The sequence below is a fragment of the Lytechinus variegatus genome, chromosome 14 (genome assembly GCF_018143015.1).
Source record: "Lytechinus variegatus isolate NC3 chromosome 14, Lvar_3.0, whole genome shotgun sequence".
NCBI classification, from domain to species: domain Eukaryota; kingdom Metazoa; phylum Echinodermata; class Echinoidea; order Temnopleuroida; family Toxopneustidae; genus Lytechinus; species Lytechinus variegatus.
The window spans coordinates 3,756,409-3,778,067 of record NC_054753.1 but is presented as its reverse complement, the minus strand read 5'-3'; the positions used below and the strand labels follow the sequence as shown (position 1 = coordinate 3,778,067).

At 36.0% G+C, this 21,659-nt stretch overlaps 1 protein-coding gene across 1 annotated transcript; it reads left to right on the top strand.

Moving 5' to 3' along the window:
• The first annotated feature begins 3,148 nt into the window (after nucleotides 1–3,148).
• Nucleotides 3,149–20,665, top strand: LOC121427383 (cleavage stimulation factor subunit 1-like). Its single transcript, XM_041623746.1, has 12 exons — nucleotides 3,149–3,290; nucleotides 11,083–11,213; nucleotides 12,106–12,177; nucleotides 12,953–13,045; nucleotides 13,698–13,738; nucleotides 14,619–14,723; nucleotides 15,815–16,013; nucleotides 16,661–16,740; nucleotides 18,224–18,379; nucleotides 18,789–18,930; nucleotides 19,359–19,439; nucleotides 19,918–20,665. Exons 1-12 carry the CDS (start codon nucleotides 3,232–3,234, stop codon nucleotides 20,028–20,030), a joined length of 1,272 nt encoding a protein of 423 aa, XP_041479680.1. The 5' UTR covers nucleotides 3,149–3,231; the 3' UTR covers nucleotides 20,031–20,665.
• The last annotated feature ends 994 nt before the right edge of the window (nucleotides 20,666–21,659 follow it).

Genomic DNA, 21,659 nt, shown 5'->3' with positions numbered 1-21,659 from the left:
CTAACCTGAACTGGCAATATCTTTATTCTTCTTAATGCATGATGATAAAATGCAGATTCGGACCAATTAAGACTAGCACAAATTACAACCTGTGTGGCTTCTCGTGCGCCATCGGGCTTACCGTCATTCCTTTATTTATCTTGCCACCCTTTTACTCCCTTTTATTTTTCCACCCTTTTGAGTTAATGATTTATTTAAATTAATTTATTCACCACTGGTGGGATGCAACACCCTATCAACAAAAGTTGATTTTCGTTGGGGTCCTTTTATGTCATGTGTTAAAAAATATCAGATACATAAACATTTCATTCTTTTTCATCTTGAACCTCCACCCATCTGTTTAATAGTCCTGAAAAAGAATGTTTTTATTTAATAACAATATACACAAATTGCGAGGGAAACAAACTGATTGATGGCATACTATAATCATCATGATCAAACTTTTCATTTTTTCATCATCATTATTAAATTTTTCTACCCTAAATTATTGGGGGGATGATAATACAGGCCATCCCCCCCCACTTGAAATATTGGGGGGATATATCCCCCCCATCCCCCCCGTGATCGACACCCATGATCCTACCTGCATATAGCCCAACAGTGAATCCAATGACAATAGGTCATTATTAATTGTAATACAAAGGTTTATGTACATTTTGTGTAGATATCACTCAACTGCCCCAAAGACATGGGATTGAATGAGGGATCAATAAAAGAATGAGAACATACTACTTAGTGCATTTGACCTAGTATAAAAAAATTCCTAGGGCTATTGCCTCTCAGATGTAAGAAGGAATGCACATAAATAGATAGAAAGAGAGAGAGGGGGAGAGAGAAACAGGGTAGAAACTTTCAACAACAAACCACCTATTGCCCACCTATTGTTCTCGCGTTTGTGCGTACGGTCTTGGAGGTAAGTATAAATAGAGTATGATATCGGACAATCCGTGTCACTTGATAAAGAGTTGCAGCGGCACTTGAAAGCTCGTGAACTTGTAAGCTAGTGAACACTTTTTGCGAGAGTGATCACGAATTTCCTAGAAAGCCAGTGAACACTTTTTGCGAGAGTGAATTTCCTTGTTGACCATAGTAGATTGCGAGACAAATGAATACCCTCTACTAGCGATTATTTCAATCCGCAATAATGAACCTATTAGTATAAAAGAAATCTTACTTGCATTATGCTTCAGACCTATAATCATGTACATATATTTTTTATTCTGATCAATCAATTTGTTATCCCTCATTTGTAGGCCTATCAAAGTATAAGACAATCATCATGATAATATTCATCCAAGGCTAATGCCAATAGATCAAGGATTTAATTTGATTCAACAACAACAACAAATATTTTAGACTGATTTTAATAACGTCGCAGCTTTTTATTGTCTTTTGCAGAAAGACATGCCTCGAAAATATTAGAGGAAGACTTGAATGCAGCAATAAAGCCTAGTTGACCCGTTTTCTTTTAATTCAATTTGGTGTGTATTGAAAATGGCCACACAGAACCCCAATAGAATGCATTTGAAAGTCCAAAATGATTGTTTTATCTTTACAAGCGTTCAAGACATAATGAATTTAAGTTAGATTGTTGGATGTTAATGATTCAGGCATGAGATTTCTCCGCGGATCCGCGGATTTCCGCGGATTTTGAAATTTAAAAAAAAAATGAAAAAAGCAACACTGAAAAAAATTCCCCCGTTTTTTGTTTGCCTAATCAGATTATAATTATCATCTTTGTGCATGGTGTTACAAACTTAACCCTTGATGATATGTATGTGTATTTCTCTATAATTACCATTCTGTTTGCACAGCACTTTTGCCTGTCCCACGTTACCCCCAGTGTCCCATTTTACTCCATGCAGGGTGGTCTACTTTACCCCGCGCAAGAGGTGTTCCAAAATCATATTTTTATCCTAAAGTTATAGTACCTGGCTTCTTCTTCTTCCTCCGCTGATCTCGGAGATCTATACAGCTGGTTGCTGTATTGTTGCATAAATGATTACAAGAGATTACCGGCTATAGGCCTATGTAGCTTGGTATTTTCACTATTTGTCATAATGAAATGAAAATGTCATTCTGAATAATTAAACACTGGAGGTGGAAAACCATCAGAGTGCCATTTTTGTCCCCCAAATTCTCCCCGCTCTCCTCTTTGCTATAACTTTTAAACTTTGCATCCCAAAACATTCCTACAGTTTACATCTTGATTATCATTTATTACGGTGTAGCCCTAGTTTGATTTTATTATTTTTATTGGGGTTGGTTGAGCTTTAAAGAGATGCTCAAACGTGAAATAAATTTCTATTTATCGTTGAATAGTCTAAAATCAGACACACACACAAAACAAAAATTTCATTATAAATCTGCAGTCACATCTTCGAGTTTGCTTATTTCGATTAAATTATTGATGTAGCCTACATTCCTATTTCATCATGTAAAAATATATGTCATCTGTATCTAGTGAAATGAAAAAGAAAGAAATTTACTAGGCCTATTATGTAATATACTTTTTGCTGCAACTTAACAAAAGAAGACATAATTATGACATGCACTCACGTGTATGAATGTTATTGATAATGGAGAGTTGGGAGCCCGCGTGTTGAGAGGACTCAAGGGACAGTAAAATAAAATCTATGATGAGTGAGCGAGTAATTTTTTAATGCCATTTTAAGTACAAAAATCTAATGTTCAAATAGACTTTGACATGATGTAAGTTTTCAAGAACCTCCCCCCCTCGCCTCTGCTCTCGCTTGCTTGTAACAATTTGAGCTATTTATCCACACCGTGAGGGGCCGCAGAAACGGGGGTGGGAGCTAGCTTCAGCCCCTACACTTTTTTTTCTAAAGGCGTATATAAAAAAACGTAAAAATTCCCACTTTTTTGGCACGGTTATAGACGCGGCCCACCCCCCCCCCCCCACTAATTCCAAAACCGTTCATCGGGCTCCCCTGGGGCAGCCCCCCCCCATCTGTAAGCGAGTGTCAGCCACCGGCGTACATATTATTGTTTTCACAATACTGCTTTAACATTAAAATCAAATATCCTCTTATTTGCAATAAAAAAAAATCTATATAGGGCAAACTCTCAGCCCAATAATCCGTCGGAGTATATTTCTCAGAAGATCGATAGAGCACAAATGGCATTCCATAGTCAATAAATTTGCGTCGATGCAGCCTCAGTTTGCTACTTTATTTTTTTAATGAAAGCTGTATTTACCTAGAATTCACCATGTCTCTCGCAACGATGACTATAAGAGAAAAGGATCAGATGTATAGGCTGATAATTAGGTATGAAATTATACATTTTCATTATTTCCTTATTCTGTTTCGAGGTATTTTTTTACTGAACCGTGAACGGGAACGGCGCGGCTGGCTCGCTGTTCTCTGCACGTCGCTGCATGCATCGCCGCCTAGCCTGCCTAGCTAGCCTAGCCTGGCAGCACGGGATCGAATCGGTCCCAGCCCTGGCCCGGTCAAGCCTCCCCCTGCATGCCCTGGCCTGGCCACCACCTGACTTTCCCGCATGTTTTCATGGTTTTGGTTTGTAAGTGTGAATTAGTTGAAGCCACTGGCCCCGCGCAGAGCTGCAGAGAAGAGTGCTGGGCCTGCGACCGAACATGACATTTTTTTCCCACGTTCGGAGAATCGGACCCCATTACCAGATGACAGAATTCTGGGTGGAAAAAAATTTAGGGGGCCTATGGCTATGGCTATGACCCCCGGGGGGGGGGGGGGGCCACTTACATTGACGAGTGGATACCATGCGCGACCAAAAAACACGTAAAAAGGATGTCCTTTTCACGATAGGGCACGTTACGTACGTAATGTGATAAGGGTAGGCACGGCCGTAGTCACTAGATGGCGCTGTCGCGGAAGTGCTCAAAATTTGTACGTAAGTTTCGTCCGCTTGTCAATGAGTGAAATCGCATAGCGATGCGATATCGTCAAAATTAAGCCCCTGTCAGCGCGGATGAATATGATATTTTCTCTTTGTGATTGTCCTCCCGTGCGATGAAAAATATGTCATCGTAATGCATAGGACTTTCGCGAGCTACCGAAGTCATTTTCGTGCCCCAAATTCCATGAAATCTTCCAAAAATAACCATGAAAGTGTCGGTAAGTCAAAAGTGTCGTGAGTTGCTCTCAATTCTTACCTTATTTAGTTGCATTTCTTGCAAAATGGGTCTCGAAGGGTTCTGGATTTTCCGTTGATTGTGAAACTTGAATTGATTTCCTTTCTGTGTCTTGCAGTTAAATTGCAGCGCGGGGAATCGCAAGGGCTGTGGAAGCCCTTCTCAGTGAGGTTTACAAGCTGAGCTGCCCTTGAATTTGGTCGAATTTCGAGCCATTTTAATCGCGCGCACGGGATGATTAATTAACATAACAATTAGCAGATTAGAGATCAAGATTACGTCACGTACGTGCGTACGTGTGATACACAGAAATGAAATAGAACTTGAATCACACGGAATCACAGTCAAGAAATGCTTTGTTTTCTTTGTTTGCTAAATGATTTCCTGAATTTAAAATCATGAATAAACACCAGAGTAATGACATGAAGGAGATAATCATGGTCATATGAGGAATAACTAAATATTTTCTGAAAACGAGTGAATATGATGGGGCAATAATGTGCATGCACTGGAAAATGAACATTCACCTCACTGTCAGTCACTCAGTGCCGTGGTGTCAGTCACTCAGACACAGTGCTTTACTGCCTTTTACTTTTCTTTGCATTGCCGCCGCCACTGGTTTTTCTTTTGCCAACTAGGCCTAGATTAAAACTCATTTATTAATATGTTTATTGCAATTTTTGAATAAATGGTAATACAAAGTGGAAAATAAATGAAGATAAAAATAATTTGGACTAAAAACTTGTCATGCCATCACCCCCCCCCCCCCCCCTCTAAAAAATACACACTATCTTGAATGACTCGATCGTTAATTTAATTTGCATTGAAAAAATAAATAATTGTATTTATGCACTTTTTTATTTCTCATTCTTTCTGCCAGAATATCAGATGCCATCGTGAATAACCTCACCACCAGATTGAACTCCTAAACATCTTGACAATGACTATCTACTGAGATATCTTGCCTTCTTGAGATTGGAAGTTTTAAGTTCAAGTCAGAGTGACCTAAGGCCCTACTAACAAGAAGAATCCAGATTTACATAAAAACAAATCCCACGAAAGATACAAACTGATTTTACTCTTAATATGTATGTGAGACACTGTGTTTGTGTTTATTTTGAGGAGGACCTCCTGTCTCTGTTTTCATTATTTTATTGACTGAATGAATGATCAATACCTAAAAGTGAGAACTGATTTTTGAGGAGAGTACATTAGTGTATGATTTTGAGTGAATTTGATTTGAGTAACTGTTTTTCTTTATTATTTTTCTCATAATTATTCATTATCCCAACAATGGAATGGAGGCAATATACCCCTACATGAAGTATCATATTATCTTTAGGTTGGTTTGGAAAGTAAGTCCTCTAGTCAATATTAATGTCTGCCCAACAAAATGGTACTATCTGGCAATTTGGTGGTTCAATCACAAGCAGAAAAAGTTAAGTAAATTGACACTAGTAAGACAATTAAACAAATATAATACAGCCAAACTGTCTGACCCCTTACTTGACTACTGACTTAACTAATTATTGAAAAATGACAAGGGATGCTTAGGCCCTTTGTAACCATTTCATTGGGCAGACTGAAGCAGATGACTAGAATTCATACTTTCATGAAGATGAAGGAACATCAAAATGATTATTACAATTTAGCAAATATGAATTTATAACACTGTTATGGTTATAAAAAATAATGAATTTCTATCAAGTAAAATGACAATACAATGTAAGACATAACTGCAATAAAATAATTTCATTTCCAAAAGATATCTTCCATAATTTGATAACCAAATTTCTCAAGATAATATTTCTTCTGCACAAAGTGTATGAAATGCTCAGTGTAAATCATGCTGTTTATAAATCTCTAGGAATTTTTTTTTTCAAAATGAAAATACATGTAAACTTAATCAAAACCAGGGGTGGTGGATCCAGGATTTATCCGGGGGGGGGGGGGGGGGGGGCACATTTTCAGGATGAAAATTTGCCAAGCAAAAAAGGGCCTTACGGGGGGGGGGGCATTCTTTGATGAAAATTGCATATTTTCATTACATCTTGACAGTAGCTCTCAAAGAAAAAATAATATTCTAATATGCAATAACTATATCTATTTCATATATGCTTTTTTTTTTCCATAAATTTAATCCTTGACATGGGGGGGCTGGTTTAGTAGTCAAATTCACCCCCCCCCATTAAGTAAAATGCTTTATCAAAATAAGATTATGCTATCATTTATAAATTACTGCATTTTGGAGCCCATTAAAATTCAAAATGAATCATAGAGGGCAGTGCCACACCTTATTCACTGAAATTAAGGAGGGGCATGCACAGCTGAAAAACTATCAGCAGGGGCAATAATTTTCACTGCAATGTTAGATATCCTAAAAAAAATCCTGAAAACACATAATTAATTGAAATTAAACTCCCAGGAAGTGCCCCTGTATACTATTACAGCCCTTGACCTGTATATTCTCAAGGGTTCAATAATTCTCTTCCCTTGTAGATTCGGTTCGGGTGCGAATGTGTCTGAAAAAATAAGTAAAAAAAGGATCATTAGTAAAAATTGTAGAGAGAACAGAACATCATTTTTAAAAAATTTAGCAAGCAAAAACAAAGATTGATCTGGCATTGGAAAATAAAAGGAAATTAATTAACACCGCCCCCCCCCCCCCCGCTTCAACATTTTTTTGTTGTTTGCTTCTGCTTACAACTTTATAAATTTACCCGATACACCTTTCAAAACTTTTGGCTCCATTATCATGATTATGCCACTGTTCAAGTATTATTTATTTGGAAACCAATGCTAAAACTATAAGATGAAATGAAATTATATAAAGAAAAAAATATATATTTCACAAAGTATAAAATCATAATGATGTAGGTCATTGAAATTAGACCCTGGACTGGACTCAAAATTAGATCAAGTGTAGTGTAGACCAAATGTAAATTAGACAAAGTGTAGACCAAATGGCAATTAGAATTTTTTTTAAACCAAATGGGTCAAGCCCATTTGGTATATGTATAAAGACTAAAATATATGTATATAAGTTAAAAAAATATAATTAAGTAGCCTAGGTTGTGCTGAAATTAGACCAACTGGACATTTCACAAAATGAGAATTAGACCAAGTGTAGACCAAATGGGTTTAGCCCATTCGGCATTAGACTAAATGAGAAGTGGGCAAATTGCATGTGAACCAAATGAATATACATATTTACAAAGTGGAACTGCATGATATAAAGCCAATTTTATGTACCAGTATTTGACAAAGTAAAAAAATATATAATTATGTAGGTTATGCTGAAATTAGACCAACTGGACATTTCACTAAATGAGAATTAGACCAAGTGTAGACCAAATGGCAATTTAGTAGACCAAATGGGTTTAGCCCATTTGGCATTAGACCAAATGACAAGTGGGCAAACTGCATGTAGACCAAATGAAAATACACCAGAAAACACATTTCACAAGTTGGGACTGATATAGAGAGCCGTAGCAGACGACGGAGATGGGTACATGATCTGCGTCCGCAAAAAACGCGCACGCATCTATGTACTAACATGAAAAACAGCATATGGGACGATCTGACTAAAAATCGCACATGCGGGGCTATTTGAGAGTCACAGCAGAGGACGGCTAGCAGACGCCGACGGGCGCGCGCATTTAGCGAGCACATCGTGATCGTTTAAACTATCGATAGTAAGGACAGTGCATTAACAGGGACCCGCGATGTCTATGACTTTTTCGACCCATGTTGGTGCTATGAAATTGCTCTTTTTGCAGTTTAAATGAATTTTACGTAAGTTTTAAGTGGTTTCACATGACAAATTAGATATTAAGAAATTTTTTGATATCATTCTTGGGGACAACAAACACATTTTGAAATTCTTGTTGTCCTGCCTAATAAGGGTGTCAAAAACACTAAAATAATGAAAAAAGGATATCTATTTCGCTAGGAAAATTACGTGTTTAGGGTCGAATTTGCGGGGATGATAAAACAAAATTAAAATGTTTTATAAAGGATGTCCTTTTTGCCCCAACACTTCGTGTTTAGAGTGTGATTTGCGCGAGGTGTAGAAGGTGGGGTCGTACTAAACCAAATAAGGTAAAGCCGAAGACTGAAGGACACGTAACAATAAAACATTCCTGTACTTGTTCAGGGGTTCATTTCAGGGAATAATTGCCAAGAGTATCGTTTTGTTTCCAATACCTGTTAAGGGCACTTGTTCACTGCAACCACCCTGCCTGTGTGGAATCTACAGGCAGGGCATGGTATGCCAATGCTGTACAGAGCACACACTTAAAAAAATCATTAAAATATCACTTTTGTGACCAAAATTACTAATTTCCATACAGTTGCAATTTATTTTTCATTAGTAACTTTGGAATAATTTTTGTAGTCACCAGAGCACTCAAAAACTTGCATTTCGGGCATAATTTTGTGTACTCCCTCTATTGGTGGAAAGTAATATGGCAAGAACATTTTCATTTTTCAATCAATTAAGAGAAAATAATTTAAAGAATTAAATTTACATAACAGGTAATGGTCAATGCATCCCCATCTCCACTAAAACTACTGTTCTTGGAGTATGCATTGATAACATGTTCACACTGTCTGCTCAAGTAAATCAGGTTGTCCGTAATTGTAATTATCATCTCAGCAATTTGTGGAGGATCCGTAGATTTATTGATCATAAGACATGTCACCATGCTGTGCGAGCACTTATCCTTTCTCGGTTAGATTACTGTAATAGTTTATATACTGTTTTGTCAGCTAGAGATAGAAGAAAACTTGAGGTTATACAGAATCGTGCCGCTCGTTTAATTTTTGGCTTTGGATCCCGAACTCATACTACACCCCTACTTAAGGAACTCCACTGGTTACCTCTATTCCAACGCATTCAGTTTAAAGTCTGTTTATATGTATACAAAACTCTAAATCAATTAGGACCTGAATATCTTAATAATACCATCAAATTATACACACCCTCTCGTAATCTTCGTTCAATCACTGACACATGCAGACTTTGCATTCCCTTGTCAAAACTCTCCTCTGCCGAAAAACGGTTTGCCGTAGCAGCTGCCAAGACTTGGAATGCTATCCCTCTTTCAATAAGAAATGTTTCCAGTGTTCTTGGCTTCAAATCATCCCTTAAGACATACCTTTTTCCTCAATAATTAATATTTTCCTTTTTATCTTGAATATTGTATTGTAATCATTGCAAATATTAAATGTTTCCTACTTTTGTACGCGCTATGGTACTTTTTGTTTTTAGCGCCTCTAAATACCCATTATTATTATTATTATTATAACAGCCAAGTTATATGATGAATAGCTGTAATGAAAACTGATAGTGTTAGAAAATCAAGCATTTGTCCCATAGAAAAAAGAGAAAATAAGCCAAACATTGCCACCCTTATTTTGCCACACATGGAGATGTAACTGAGAACAAGGTTATATCATAACCTTGTTCATTGAATGAGTGGTTAAGGTTAGGATTTCACACTTCAATCAGTGGAGGCGCTGGTCCAAAAAGTTGGATTGTCCCAGAAAACAAGGATATCCTCATAAACCAATACAAATCATGTCTTGATAAATTGAGGCTGTCCTGGTTTATGGGGACTTTTTTTTTTCACTTCCCCCTACGGGACAAAGACAGCAATTACGGAAATTGAGAGTGCTAAAAATAGATTCAGTGACCTCAATTCCCCCCAGTTCACCCTCTATTTTTCATGACTTACTGTCTTCCAATAATCTTGTTATGAAACCTGATATGTTTACATTGACTAGCACACTTGATTGGTGTCGGCACTTGACAAAGTTGACAGGTGAATGAACTTTCCTAGATTTCTTGTGTGAAGAAATCCTTATAAACTGAGACAGTCCCTGTAAACTGGGACGATCCCAATTTTCTGACCAGCGCCTCTACTGTCAATACTTGTTAAGGGGTGCATTTTCAGAATATGTAAATTACGTGTTTAGGGTGCTTTTCGAGACCCCATGGTCGCGCATGGTATCCACTCGTCAATGGAAGTGCCCCCCCCCCCCCCCGCCGCGGGAGTTGAATAGCAGTGGCACACAACGTGGGAGACTCCAATAAATATGGGAGACAATCTCCCTTCGACTCGACTTGCTTTGCAACCCCCTCCCCCCCCCAAAAAAAAGTGTAATTTTTACACCCAAAAAACTAGACACTACTACCAGTACAGTCACTAGGCATAGCCCACCCAAGGGTTTATTACCATCCTGCCTGTGGGGAAAGTACAGGTAGGACTAGTATGGTATGCCAATGCTGTATACAGCACTCAATAAAAAAAAATCATTGAAATATCACTTTTGGGACCAAAAATACTTATTTCCATACAGTTTCCATTTATTTTTCATTAGTAACTTGGGGAAATTTTTGTATTCACTAGAGCGCTCAAAAACTTGAATTTGGAGCATATTTGGGTGTACGCCCTCTATTGGTGGAAAGTAAATAAGGTACAACAATTGTAGTTTTTCAATCTCTATTTTTAATGAAGAAAAAAAAATTAAAAGAATCAAATTTACCTAAGAGCCAAATTATATGATGAATAGCTGTAATGGAACCTGACAGCAGCGTAAAAAAATACATGGGGGTGGCGGGCGGGCGAATTCGCCCGGAAATGCCTCAAGATCTAGCCCTAAATCATGTAAATGAGAAACAACTTCATTTCTACGATATTGATTTCATTTTTTATAAAAGAATTTATTTAAAACGAGAAAAATATGAAAAGACGGGAAACTGTTCTTACATTGCTATGTTGCTTTCTTATAAATTCACCAAGTGACAGCACGCATATATCCCGATATTCAAAATGATTTTTTAATTTTTATTAAGAACTGATTATATACCGCTTTGAAATATATTTTTTGTATTTGTTAATTTTATATCTCTTGTGTATGGTATTTCTTCTTTATTTTAATAGTCAACTACTTCATGATGGTTACCATGAGATTTCACAGCAGCTGAGTAAGATTGTGTGTCCGGTTCCTGATTGTCCACCATCAGATCGTCTTCAGAAAGTTGTACAGCTGGGTCTTAGAGCAGAACCTGACAGTAAGTCTGGCAAAGACTTTATGTAAACTTTTTATTATTAGAATTATTTTTTTTTCTAAACATACAATAGATTGTGTAAAATTCAGTTTACCAACTTTCGATACTGATTGTATATAGTTTTTCATATTTTGGTGTCCACATTTTTGGCCTCGTCAAATTTGTGACCTCTCATATGTGTTAGTTTTGTATACAAAGTCTACAAATGAGTTGAAAAGTTCCTTTCAGTGGCTGAATAACTAGTGTTGTGGATTGGTGACAAATTCCATGAATATTGCCATTTTTATTTTTAATGAAACATAAGTTGGCAAGATTTAGATTTTTCTATCAGCATTTAAAAGATAGGCAACTACAATCAAGAATTATAATGGTGCCTTCTGTATGGTACACATTAAAGAGAAATTCTAGTAGTTGCAGTAAATACTGATTTCATGAGAAAGTCTGTAAAACCAGGCTTAATTGTCAGTATATCATCGAGGATCTAGACCTGGTACAGTCACATAAAGTGAACTTTGGGAAATCTTGAAATCTACGCTGAAAAATATTCACACTGAAGATCACCAACACAGATAAGCGCACGTGGGACAGTGTGTTATTATTGCTTTGAATGTCTTGCCCGACGCTTGACCCGAATCCTGTGCTTATTTGCTAATTTCTCAGCAATTACACAATTTCTTCCAGAATCCTTTGGCACGTATACTTTAATTATACAGACACTTTGGTGGTCATTTCATTGGATTCTGTACAAACTCATTTTGATATCGTTACAAAAACTGGCATTTACCTTTAATCATACATGGAGGTACATATAAAAAGATACCTCAATGCTTCATATGATATGTGATAACTTTGTACTGATCCAGACCCCTAAGATATACTACTTTCCCCTATGCAGGACCTCCTCCAGTCCTGATATCTGACACAGTTGCTCCAGCTTCATCTATTGATTTGGACTTTGATACAGAGGGTGAGATAATCTTTCTTTCTCTCTTTTTACTTTTTTTTTCTTCTTTTTTTTTTTTATTTTTTTCTTCAACCAATAGATATGATATTTTTGGATGGTCTGTCAGTCTGCAGTTAGTAACTTCAAAATCACGTCATATAGGAGTGACAATAGTCTGATTTGTTTTAGAGATATTAAACTTGGTTTATGAATGTATTTGGATGAAAAAAGTGAGTGATACGTAGTGGCTCATTCCTGTATATATTTAAAGATAAATTCCAGTAGTTGCAGTAAACACTGATTTCATGAGAAAGTCTGTAAAACCAGGCTTAATTGTCAGTATATCATCGAGGATCTAGATCTGGTACAGTTACATAAACTGAACTTAGTGAAATCTTGAAATCTACGCCGAAAAATGTTCAGACTGAAGATCCCCAACACAGATAAGCCCATGTGGGACAGTGTATTATTTCTAATGTCGGGCCCGATGCTCTACCCGAATCCTGTGCTTTTATGCTGATTTCTCAGCAATTACACAATTTCTTCCAGAATCCTTTGGCACATACATTTTATTTATACAAACAGACACTTTGGTGGTCATTTCATTGGATTCTGTACGAACTCATTTTGATATCGTTACCAAAACTAGCATTTACCTTTTAAGTATACTGCTTGACATGAATTTTTAAGGGGTAATCTCTCCACTCTACCATATAAATGGTTTTGTATTTAATTATGCAGCTCAAAATGACCAAATCAAATGACCGTTGTGAACAATCTCTTTTTAACTACCATGCAGTGCAATCACAAGCCCCCGAAGCAGCCCAGTACGAGACCTGCTATGTCACCGCTCATAAGGGACCATGTCGGATAGCTGCATGGAGCAACGATGGTAGGTGCCTTGGTTTCAGGGGAACATTTCGTGAAGAGATGTATCTGTGAATTACAGATGTTACAAGCTACTGCAAATCCATGCATCTGATTGGTTTAGAGGGAAGTAGTTAGTAAAAGTTACCAACATGATGCTTTATAGAACACTGTCTAATGGGACCTTTTCATGGAGAGATTTGTCAGTGATTTTCACTAACACTTACAATATGTTATAAGCTACTGAAATCTTTGCATTTGGTTGGCTGGGAGCACATAAATCTGTGAAAGTTACTAATAAGATAATCATATAATGCTTTCTCCTGTCATTTTGGTTAATGATACCACACTTTAACAGTGCCACTTGAGAGCTCTTGCACAAAGTGCGAATTATTCTGATCCTCCTGTGAACTGTTTTCAGAAGGAATAAATTTCATTGTGAAATGCGAAAAAAAGTAATTGTTTGAAAAAAAAAATTTATAACTTCTTTGGTATGCTATCCTTCCCTTCAATATCATAGAGAAAAAAAATAAAATTATATTCAATAAAAAAAAAAATAGATGAAGCATCTCATAGAAGTATGGACGGAAATTTGTATAAAGCATGGATTAAAATCATTGGGTTTTATGAGATTACCACTCTTTTTTTTTCTTAAATTAAATTCCTTTTTCTTCTAGGTCAGCTGATTGCAACTGGATCAACGGATGCATCAATCAAGGTATCATTGAAACATGAATCCATCCACTGAATAACTAGAAATATTGCCAGTTGTCATATCAGGGAGGGGAGCGCCACAGTCCATAAAGGCGACCGCACACCTTACGATTAGTCTGCGACTCAATTTTAGAATAAAACGTAGTAGAAGTTGATGCTAATATTAAGACTTCGAATATCTTACTGTGTAATGTTCTAAATCATCGTACAAATACCTATGTTCAAATTTGTGACTATGTTATCACCCTTCTTAGAATAAAAGCAAATTTGATATCTAGTCGTAATGACGTCATAGCAGTCGTACGATTGGCTACGATTTGAAACTGATTTGGCCTTTACTCCAAAATAAAGGCTTGCAATCTTTCAAAATGGTTATATTAGTATTCTTTCAATTAATTTTAGCCTCAGATAAAATGATATGTTCCATTCACATTTTCAGAAAACGAGCAAAATGCGATTTGTTTAAAAATTGGAGCACGAACAGTCTTAATGTGTGCGGTGGCCTTTAGGCTTGGATGTTGTCAAGGACTTTCCAAGTTTTAGGAAGCAAAAGATTTATATTTAACATGAGAGAGGAGAGTTCTTTCCCTTTCAATTTGTATGTAATTTGGTTTGGTTACTTGCAAAATTTTGACGGCTGTGAAAAGTGATTATGTTCAGGTGGATAATAAAAAAGTCTGGAATTGAAACAATTTTCTTTCATCAAGATACTTATGATTGAATACTGCCATTCAAGAAACTGCACAGGTGTATTCCTTTATATCTCTCAAATCTATGAGGGTAAGCTATTGAGTAGTGCTGATCATATAGTATTGTTGAGTGTAGATTGCTGTCTTTTTTTTTGAAAACTCACTGGTCCTGTATTAATTTTATCTGGTTCTTAGATCCTGGATGTGGAGCGTATGTTAGCAAAGAGTGCAGCCTCGGCCCCTACCACAGATACAGTTGAAAGCCATCCTGTTATCAGGACCCTATATGATCATGTTGATGTAAGTAGTCTCAAAAGTTCTCTTTTGACTATCCTGTACCATGGCATTTGCTCCTGCAAAAATTACTCCCACTGGAAATACATTAAAGGACAAGTCCACCCCAACAAAAACTTGATATGAATAAAAAGGGAAAAATTCAACAAGCATAACACTGAAAATTAGTAAAATAAGAAAGTAATGACATTTCAAAGTTTCGCTATTTTCAACAAAATAGTTATGTGAACGAGCCAGTTACATCCAAATGAGAGAGTAGATGACATCACTTACTATTTCTTTTGTATTTTATTATATTAAATATTTTCATTTTCTCATCATTGTTATGTAAAATGAAGTTTCATTCCTACCTGAACTCGTGGAATTCCATTATTTTAACATTTTGTGCTTCAGGCAAGGAGGTCCTAATCGTCAAATTCGTAAAAATTGAAATATTGTATAATTCAAACAATAAAAAACTAAAGAAATAGTGAGTGAGAGACATCATCAACTCTCTCATTTGGATGTAACTGGCTCGTTCATATAACTCTTTTGTTAAAAATAAGCGAAATTTTTGAAATGTCATAACTTTCTTATTTTACATCCGATTTTGATAAAATTTTCAGCATTGTGCTTGTCTGATTTTTCTCCATTGATTCAAATCAACATTTTTCTGAGGTGGACTTGACCTTTAACATAAATATAAACTCAAACTTGAACTTGCTTTAATTGTTGACTTCCTGACGTAAGCTATTCCCGAATTTTGGAGGCACACTCGATCAGCTATGGTTGCTTTTGTTTTGAAAGATGGGATCTTTAAAAGCAAATAATCTTCTGGAACTTTCCAAGTTACAACCATGTTAATTGCAGGGATGCCAGTTTTCAGGCAAAAGCCTGAATTCAGGCTCTGGCAATTTATTTTCAGGCCATAGTTTTAGCATTTTTGTGTACAAAATATTGTATTCTAGGTGATTTTCAGGCCCTCTGATCAATTCCAACTGGCATCCCTATAATTGGCTTGGTATGTTGTCAATTCTGCTTTCTATCAAGGCCTGTCCATATTATTCATAAGATGTGAAAGAAGTTATTTTCCTCATGTCTTCATTTAAACTTTGCAGGACATCACAGCCCTTGACTTTCACCCGTCATGGCCCATCCTGGTATCGGGAGGTAAAGACTGCACCGTTAAACTCTTCGATTTCTCAAAGTCAACAGTCAAGAAGTCGGCCAAGTCCATCCAGGAAGTTTCCCCGATCAGGTTCACTACATTCCATCCGTGTGGGGATTTCTTACTGGTTGCAACAGAACACCCAACGTGTAAGTTTGATCTCTTTGTCACATGATTAGGAATACTGTTATCTGCTCAGTTCTGAAAAAAAATGTGCAATTTTTCAGTTGTTTCTGAAATTGATACATTCTCTACAGATATGAATTGGAATAATAAAATGTAAATGCTATTTTGAAAGATCATATTTTATATAAATTCATGGTATCCTCGGAGCACACACCAAACCCATCACCTAAAAAGAGATGATGGCCCTACCCTGAACCCAGCAATGACCACACTTCAACTTCCCTTTACAAGACTTCTAACAAAGATGAATCATGAGGTTATATGGGAAAGGAAATTCATAGGAATCCCTGTGATAAGTTTTTCCTTTTAAATTTAACAATTTTTCCATTTGAAATATGTGAAGAGAATTTTATGAAGAAAGAAACATTTAGAATAGAATCATTCTATCTACCATATTTACTAATGATATTGTATATCTATAATACTAACCCATTGCCTGCTAAAACTGGTTAGTCACTGGAATAAGCCTATTGGAATCGCTGAATTCATCAGTCGTTAAGTGAACATGACATATCTCACTATATTGCAAGGGAATTTCAGGATATTGCCAAGGTTTGAATTTCTTTAATTTCAAGGGAATTGACTGAAAATCTTGTTGTTTGTTTGACAGTGAGGCTGTATGATGTAAATACTGCTCAGTGCTTTGTGTCTTGTAATCCCAGCGACCAACATAAAGCTATGATGAATATGGTAAGTATAAACACAACGTGTTAGGTTCATTAAAATCAATTCTTGGAAGTGCTTAAATGCTGATGCACACATGAAATGTAACATGCAGTCACATTGAGTAATATGCAGACTCTAATGGGGCACTGCAAGAAACTTGCGATCATTTGCAACTTAATTTTTCCCCGAAATCAAGCATATGCCTTGCAATTAATTGCAAATTGCGATTTTTACTAATCTTCTTCATGAAACAAGTGTAATCTGATTTGCTTAAGTTAAAAGTGATCATTCAACTGTAAAATTGCAACAGAATATTTGCGATAGATTGCAAATATTTTCTTGCAACACCCCCTAACTGGCAATCTTTTAATCGCACTTTATAAATTCTTTGTGAAACAACCCCTGACAAGACATTCACAACTATTTTTTTGTTTTAATGTAGCCAAATGATATTCCACAATGTGACGTGATCTAGTAACCTACAATCTGTTTTGATCACTGTACTTTCATAACTTGACTGATCACTACATTTGTAGAAAATGTTGATTAAAGGATAAGTCCACTCCAACAAAAACTTGATTTGAATAAAAAGAGAAAAATTCAAGCATAACACTGAAAATTTCATCAAAATCGGATGTGAAATAAGATATGGTATATAAGGTATGACATTTTAAAGTTTTGCTTATTTTTAACAAAATAGTTATATGAACAAGCCAGTTACATCCAAATGAGAGAGTTGATGACATCACTCACTATTTCTTTTGTATTTTATTATATGAAATATGAAATACTTGTATTTTCTCGACATTGTCATGTAAAATGAAGTTTCATTCCTCCATGAACATGTGGAATTCCATTATTTTAACTAACATTTTGTGCTTCAGGCAAGGAGGTCCTAATCGTCAAATTGAAATATTGTATAATTCAAACAATAAAAAACAAAAGAAATATTGAGTGAGTGACATCATCGACTGTCTTATTTGGATGTAACTGGCTCGTTCATATAACGATTTTATTAAAAATAAGCGAAACTTTGAAATGTCATAACTTTCTTATTCTACATCCGATTTTGATGAAATTTTCAGCATTGTGCTTGTCTGATTTTTCTCTATTGATTCAAATCAACATTTTTCTCAGGTGGACTTGACCTTTAATGATCATGGTGAGGAAGAGTCATGCCACAGCTGGCACACTTTGTTTAGTGAAATACAAACTATAAATCACTCCTCTTGTGTAACATTTCTTGTTTATTTATCTTACACAAAGATGGAATATTGTAGCATTACTAGGACAGTACTTGAACTGAATGATGATCCTGCCTAAGCAGTGTTTGACGACATTGAAATTTGTGAGATATTTCCTATTTTTGAGCAAGCGCCATGAGCGCCCAGCTGAGGCGGATACCGGCGCCTAACAAGAACCCATCATCATCATATTGAAATACAACTATTAAATTAGATTGTTACGCTTGTTCCCACCCTTTGATTCTTCTAACCAACCCATACAGATGGAATACAGTCCTCTTGGCAACATGTATGCCTCTTGCAGTAATGATGGATCTATCAAACTCTGGGATGGTGTGAGTAACAGGTGTGTCAATACACTCAAAGATGCTCATGGAGGAGCTCCTGTCTGTTCTGTTAGATTCTCAAGAAATGGAAAGGTGAGAGAAGCCAGTTTTTGTAAATACTTTGTGTATTTCATGAAAATTTTATAAATCAAATCAATGAAAACACTATGGACATTAATTTAAAAACAATTTTGACAATAATAATTTTTTACCTATTTGCCAAAAGCATGAATGTATGCAGGCAACCATAAGACCAAAGTCTTAAAGTCCTCTCCAAGGGACCTAGTAATAAGGATAAATGCCTTACCAAAGGGCACTAGCACACCCGGTGGAATCGAAACCTGGTCACCGGATTTTTAGACCATCGTTCTTAAGACTGAGCTATCATACCTGCATATTCCAAGACCACTTCTATCTCATTGTACAGAAAAGTCCCTTCTCATTGTTGACACAATTGTTTGTGTCGTGTTTATTTCTTTATTTTTTTTCTGTTTTACAATAGTATGTGCTATCCAGTGGCAAAGACTCCTTGGTGAAACTTTGGGAGATCGCTACCAGCAGAACACTCATCACATATACGGGAGCCGGGTCTGAGCAGATGAAGACTAATACACAAGCTGTATTCAACCACACAGAGGATTATGGTAAGATTAGTCTTGAACAAATTTAAGCAGACTGTATTCAGTCTTGTAAGGATGCTTGTTGGAAAGATTCTTGACCAATCTAGGAGAAATGGAGGGGGAGGGGGTATATAGGATTAGGTTGTAGGAATAGATTTTTAAGATGAAAGTTCATCTGTATTGGTAGAAAATAACATATTAAGTTGAAACTTTTGGTCGCAACAAAAGAAAAAAAAATCGAAAAATTACCTTGAAATTTTTGGCTACTAACTGCAGCCTCAGATTTTTATTATTTTTCTTTTCGTACATTTATCACATAATTCTTAATCAAGAATGTTTAATCTTAATGCATGGAACTTGAAAATGTAAATAACGTTTTAGTCACTCTTGACTCTTTGTGATACACTACCAGTAACTATTCATTTTGTTGGTTTTGGTTTTTCTCTCTTTAGTATTCTTTCCTGATGAGAAGACATTGAGTTTATGTTGCTGGGATTCAAGGAATGCAGAGAGGAACAAGCTGCTATCTCTAGGTAATTATAGTCTGATTAAATTCTTGTATCCTGGTATAGGCCTCAATCTTACGAAGAGGTGCAGTTGAGCTGATGCATCAAAACAATAAGAAGCTAACGATGCCATAATTAATCTGAATGACTGAGTTTCTGATTGCTTTTATTCAATTTGCAACTCTTTGTAAGACATTCCCTGGCCATTATCTTTTGAAAAAATAATACATAAATTAAATCTGCCTCCATGGTAGGGCCAAAGATTACACAATTAGCCATGTGAATTGCATATGCACATCCCCATTTGACAAAAATGAAGATGCTGTGCTTGGTTGATATTTTTATAATTTATTTTTCAAATCAATTGTTGGGGATGACTTGCTTATCACTTACTTTATCATCATCCTTTGTGTACTTCTTCAACTGTGTAAACTGATAGAAAGATTAATATCTTGCAGTTTTTGTCATGACATATTTATGTTTTCATTTTGTTTTCACCTCCTAGGCCACAACAATGTCGTCAGTTGCATCATCCACTCACCTACAGGACCTGGCTTCGTGACGTGTAGTGACGACTTCAGAGCTAGATTCTGGTATCATCGAACAGACTCGAACTGATTTTCTGCGAAGCATGATTAGCTGAAATCAGTCACATAGGAGAGTAGTTTAATCAGGGGTTTCTAGTTAGACTAGGCCATAAGCTTCATTTTCAATTCCCTCAGATAGGATGTAGACCTGTAGGTCTCTTTATTTGCTCTAGAACATACAGGACCCCATTTCATAAAACTTTCTATAAATAACATACTAGGATTCATTGACAAAAACTATCTTGGCCAAGCCAAAGGTACCGTTTAGTAGCTTATAGCAGAATCTTTTAATGTGTCATTGATGACTAGTTTCATGAAGCAGGGCCCTATCCTGTCTATCTTGATGCCGGTCATGTAACCTTTAAGCCCATTCACGGTTGTAAACTTCGCATGAGCAGAAAAGGTCATTTGAGATAAACCATGAAGGTGGCTTTCAAATTCACTGACATACGCATTTGTGATATGATGATTATTCATGTATTCATGTCAAAATATTCATTTTATCACATCCAAGCTGAAGAGTAATAAATAAATCCTACATAATCACTAGTATTTGACAGTAGTCTAAACAATAGTCAAATGTGCCAAAGGCAGAAAATAAAACAGATTTCCAAACTTTATCCCTGATGTACTATTCTAGTCACCTGGTATATACAATGCCTTTTGTTCTTAGAATATGAATACTCTACCGATAAAGCTGATGCATCATCTACATTTGAAAATGATAGTGCTTATCCTAATGAAAAATCACAAAGGTCATTTGAGAAAAGTTGATCATGAGCTAACCGTGAACTGGCTTATTCTATTACGCCCTTAAGCATAAAATTTTTTTTGTACATTATTTTGAAATGTGTTTGGGTAATACATGATTACATGTCAATGTTTCTGAAGCATTACATGGTTTTAGGTATCTGCTGCATTTTTTTTTTAGGTATTCAGGATTTTCTAAAAAGTAGCTGTAGGTGAGAAGACACATTCCCAGTCTATAAAACAGAGAATTAGAAGCGAAAAATAGACAATTGTTAGAAAATGACACTCCACTCATACTAATTCAGGCTATGCAGCCAGCAGGCTTATTTGATTGGAGGACATCCTTATAAACCAAAGGTTCTTTATTCTGAAACATGCAAATTGCATATATATATATATATATATATATATATATATATATATTTCTTGTTCCGGAAATAAAAAAATGGTCCATAATGTAATTCATTGATCATTTTGATTTGGAATAACAAACCACATTTTGTTTTCAATTAATCAACGTAAAGAGAAATGCCAGTAGTTGCAGAAAACACTGATTTCATGAGAAAGTCTGTAAAACCAGGCTTAATTGTCAGTATATCATCGAGGATCTAGATCTGGTACAGTCACATAAACAGAACTTTGTGAAATCTTGAAATCTACGCTGAGAAATATTGACACTGAAGATCACCAACACAGATAAGCGCACGTGGGACAGTGTATTATTATTGCTTTGAACGTTGTGCCCGATGCTTGACCCGAATCCTGTGCTTATTTGCTAATTTCTCAGAAATTACACAATTTCTTCCAGAATCCTTTGGCACGTATACTTTAATTATACAGACACTTTGGTGGTCATTTCATTGGATTCTGTACGAACTCATTTTGATATCGTCACCAAAACTGGCATTTA

Bases quoted from the DNA above. Each gene is read 5' to 3' on its own strand.
- LOC121427383 (XM_041623746.1), top strand. From the start codon at position 3,232: ATGTCTCTCGCAACGATGACTATAAGAGAAAAGGATCAGATGTATAGG. The intron at 13,739-14,618 runs GTATCATTGAAA...TCTGGTTCTTAG, and splicing joins CAACGGATGCATCAATCAAG to ATCCTGGATGTGGAGCGTAT. The intron at 16,741-18,223 runs GTAAGTATAAAC...CAACCCATACAG, and splicing joins ATAAAGCTATGATGAATATG to ATGGAATACAGTCCTCTTGG.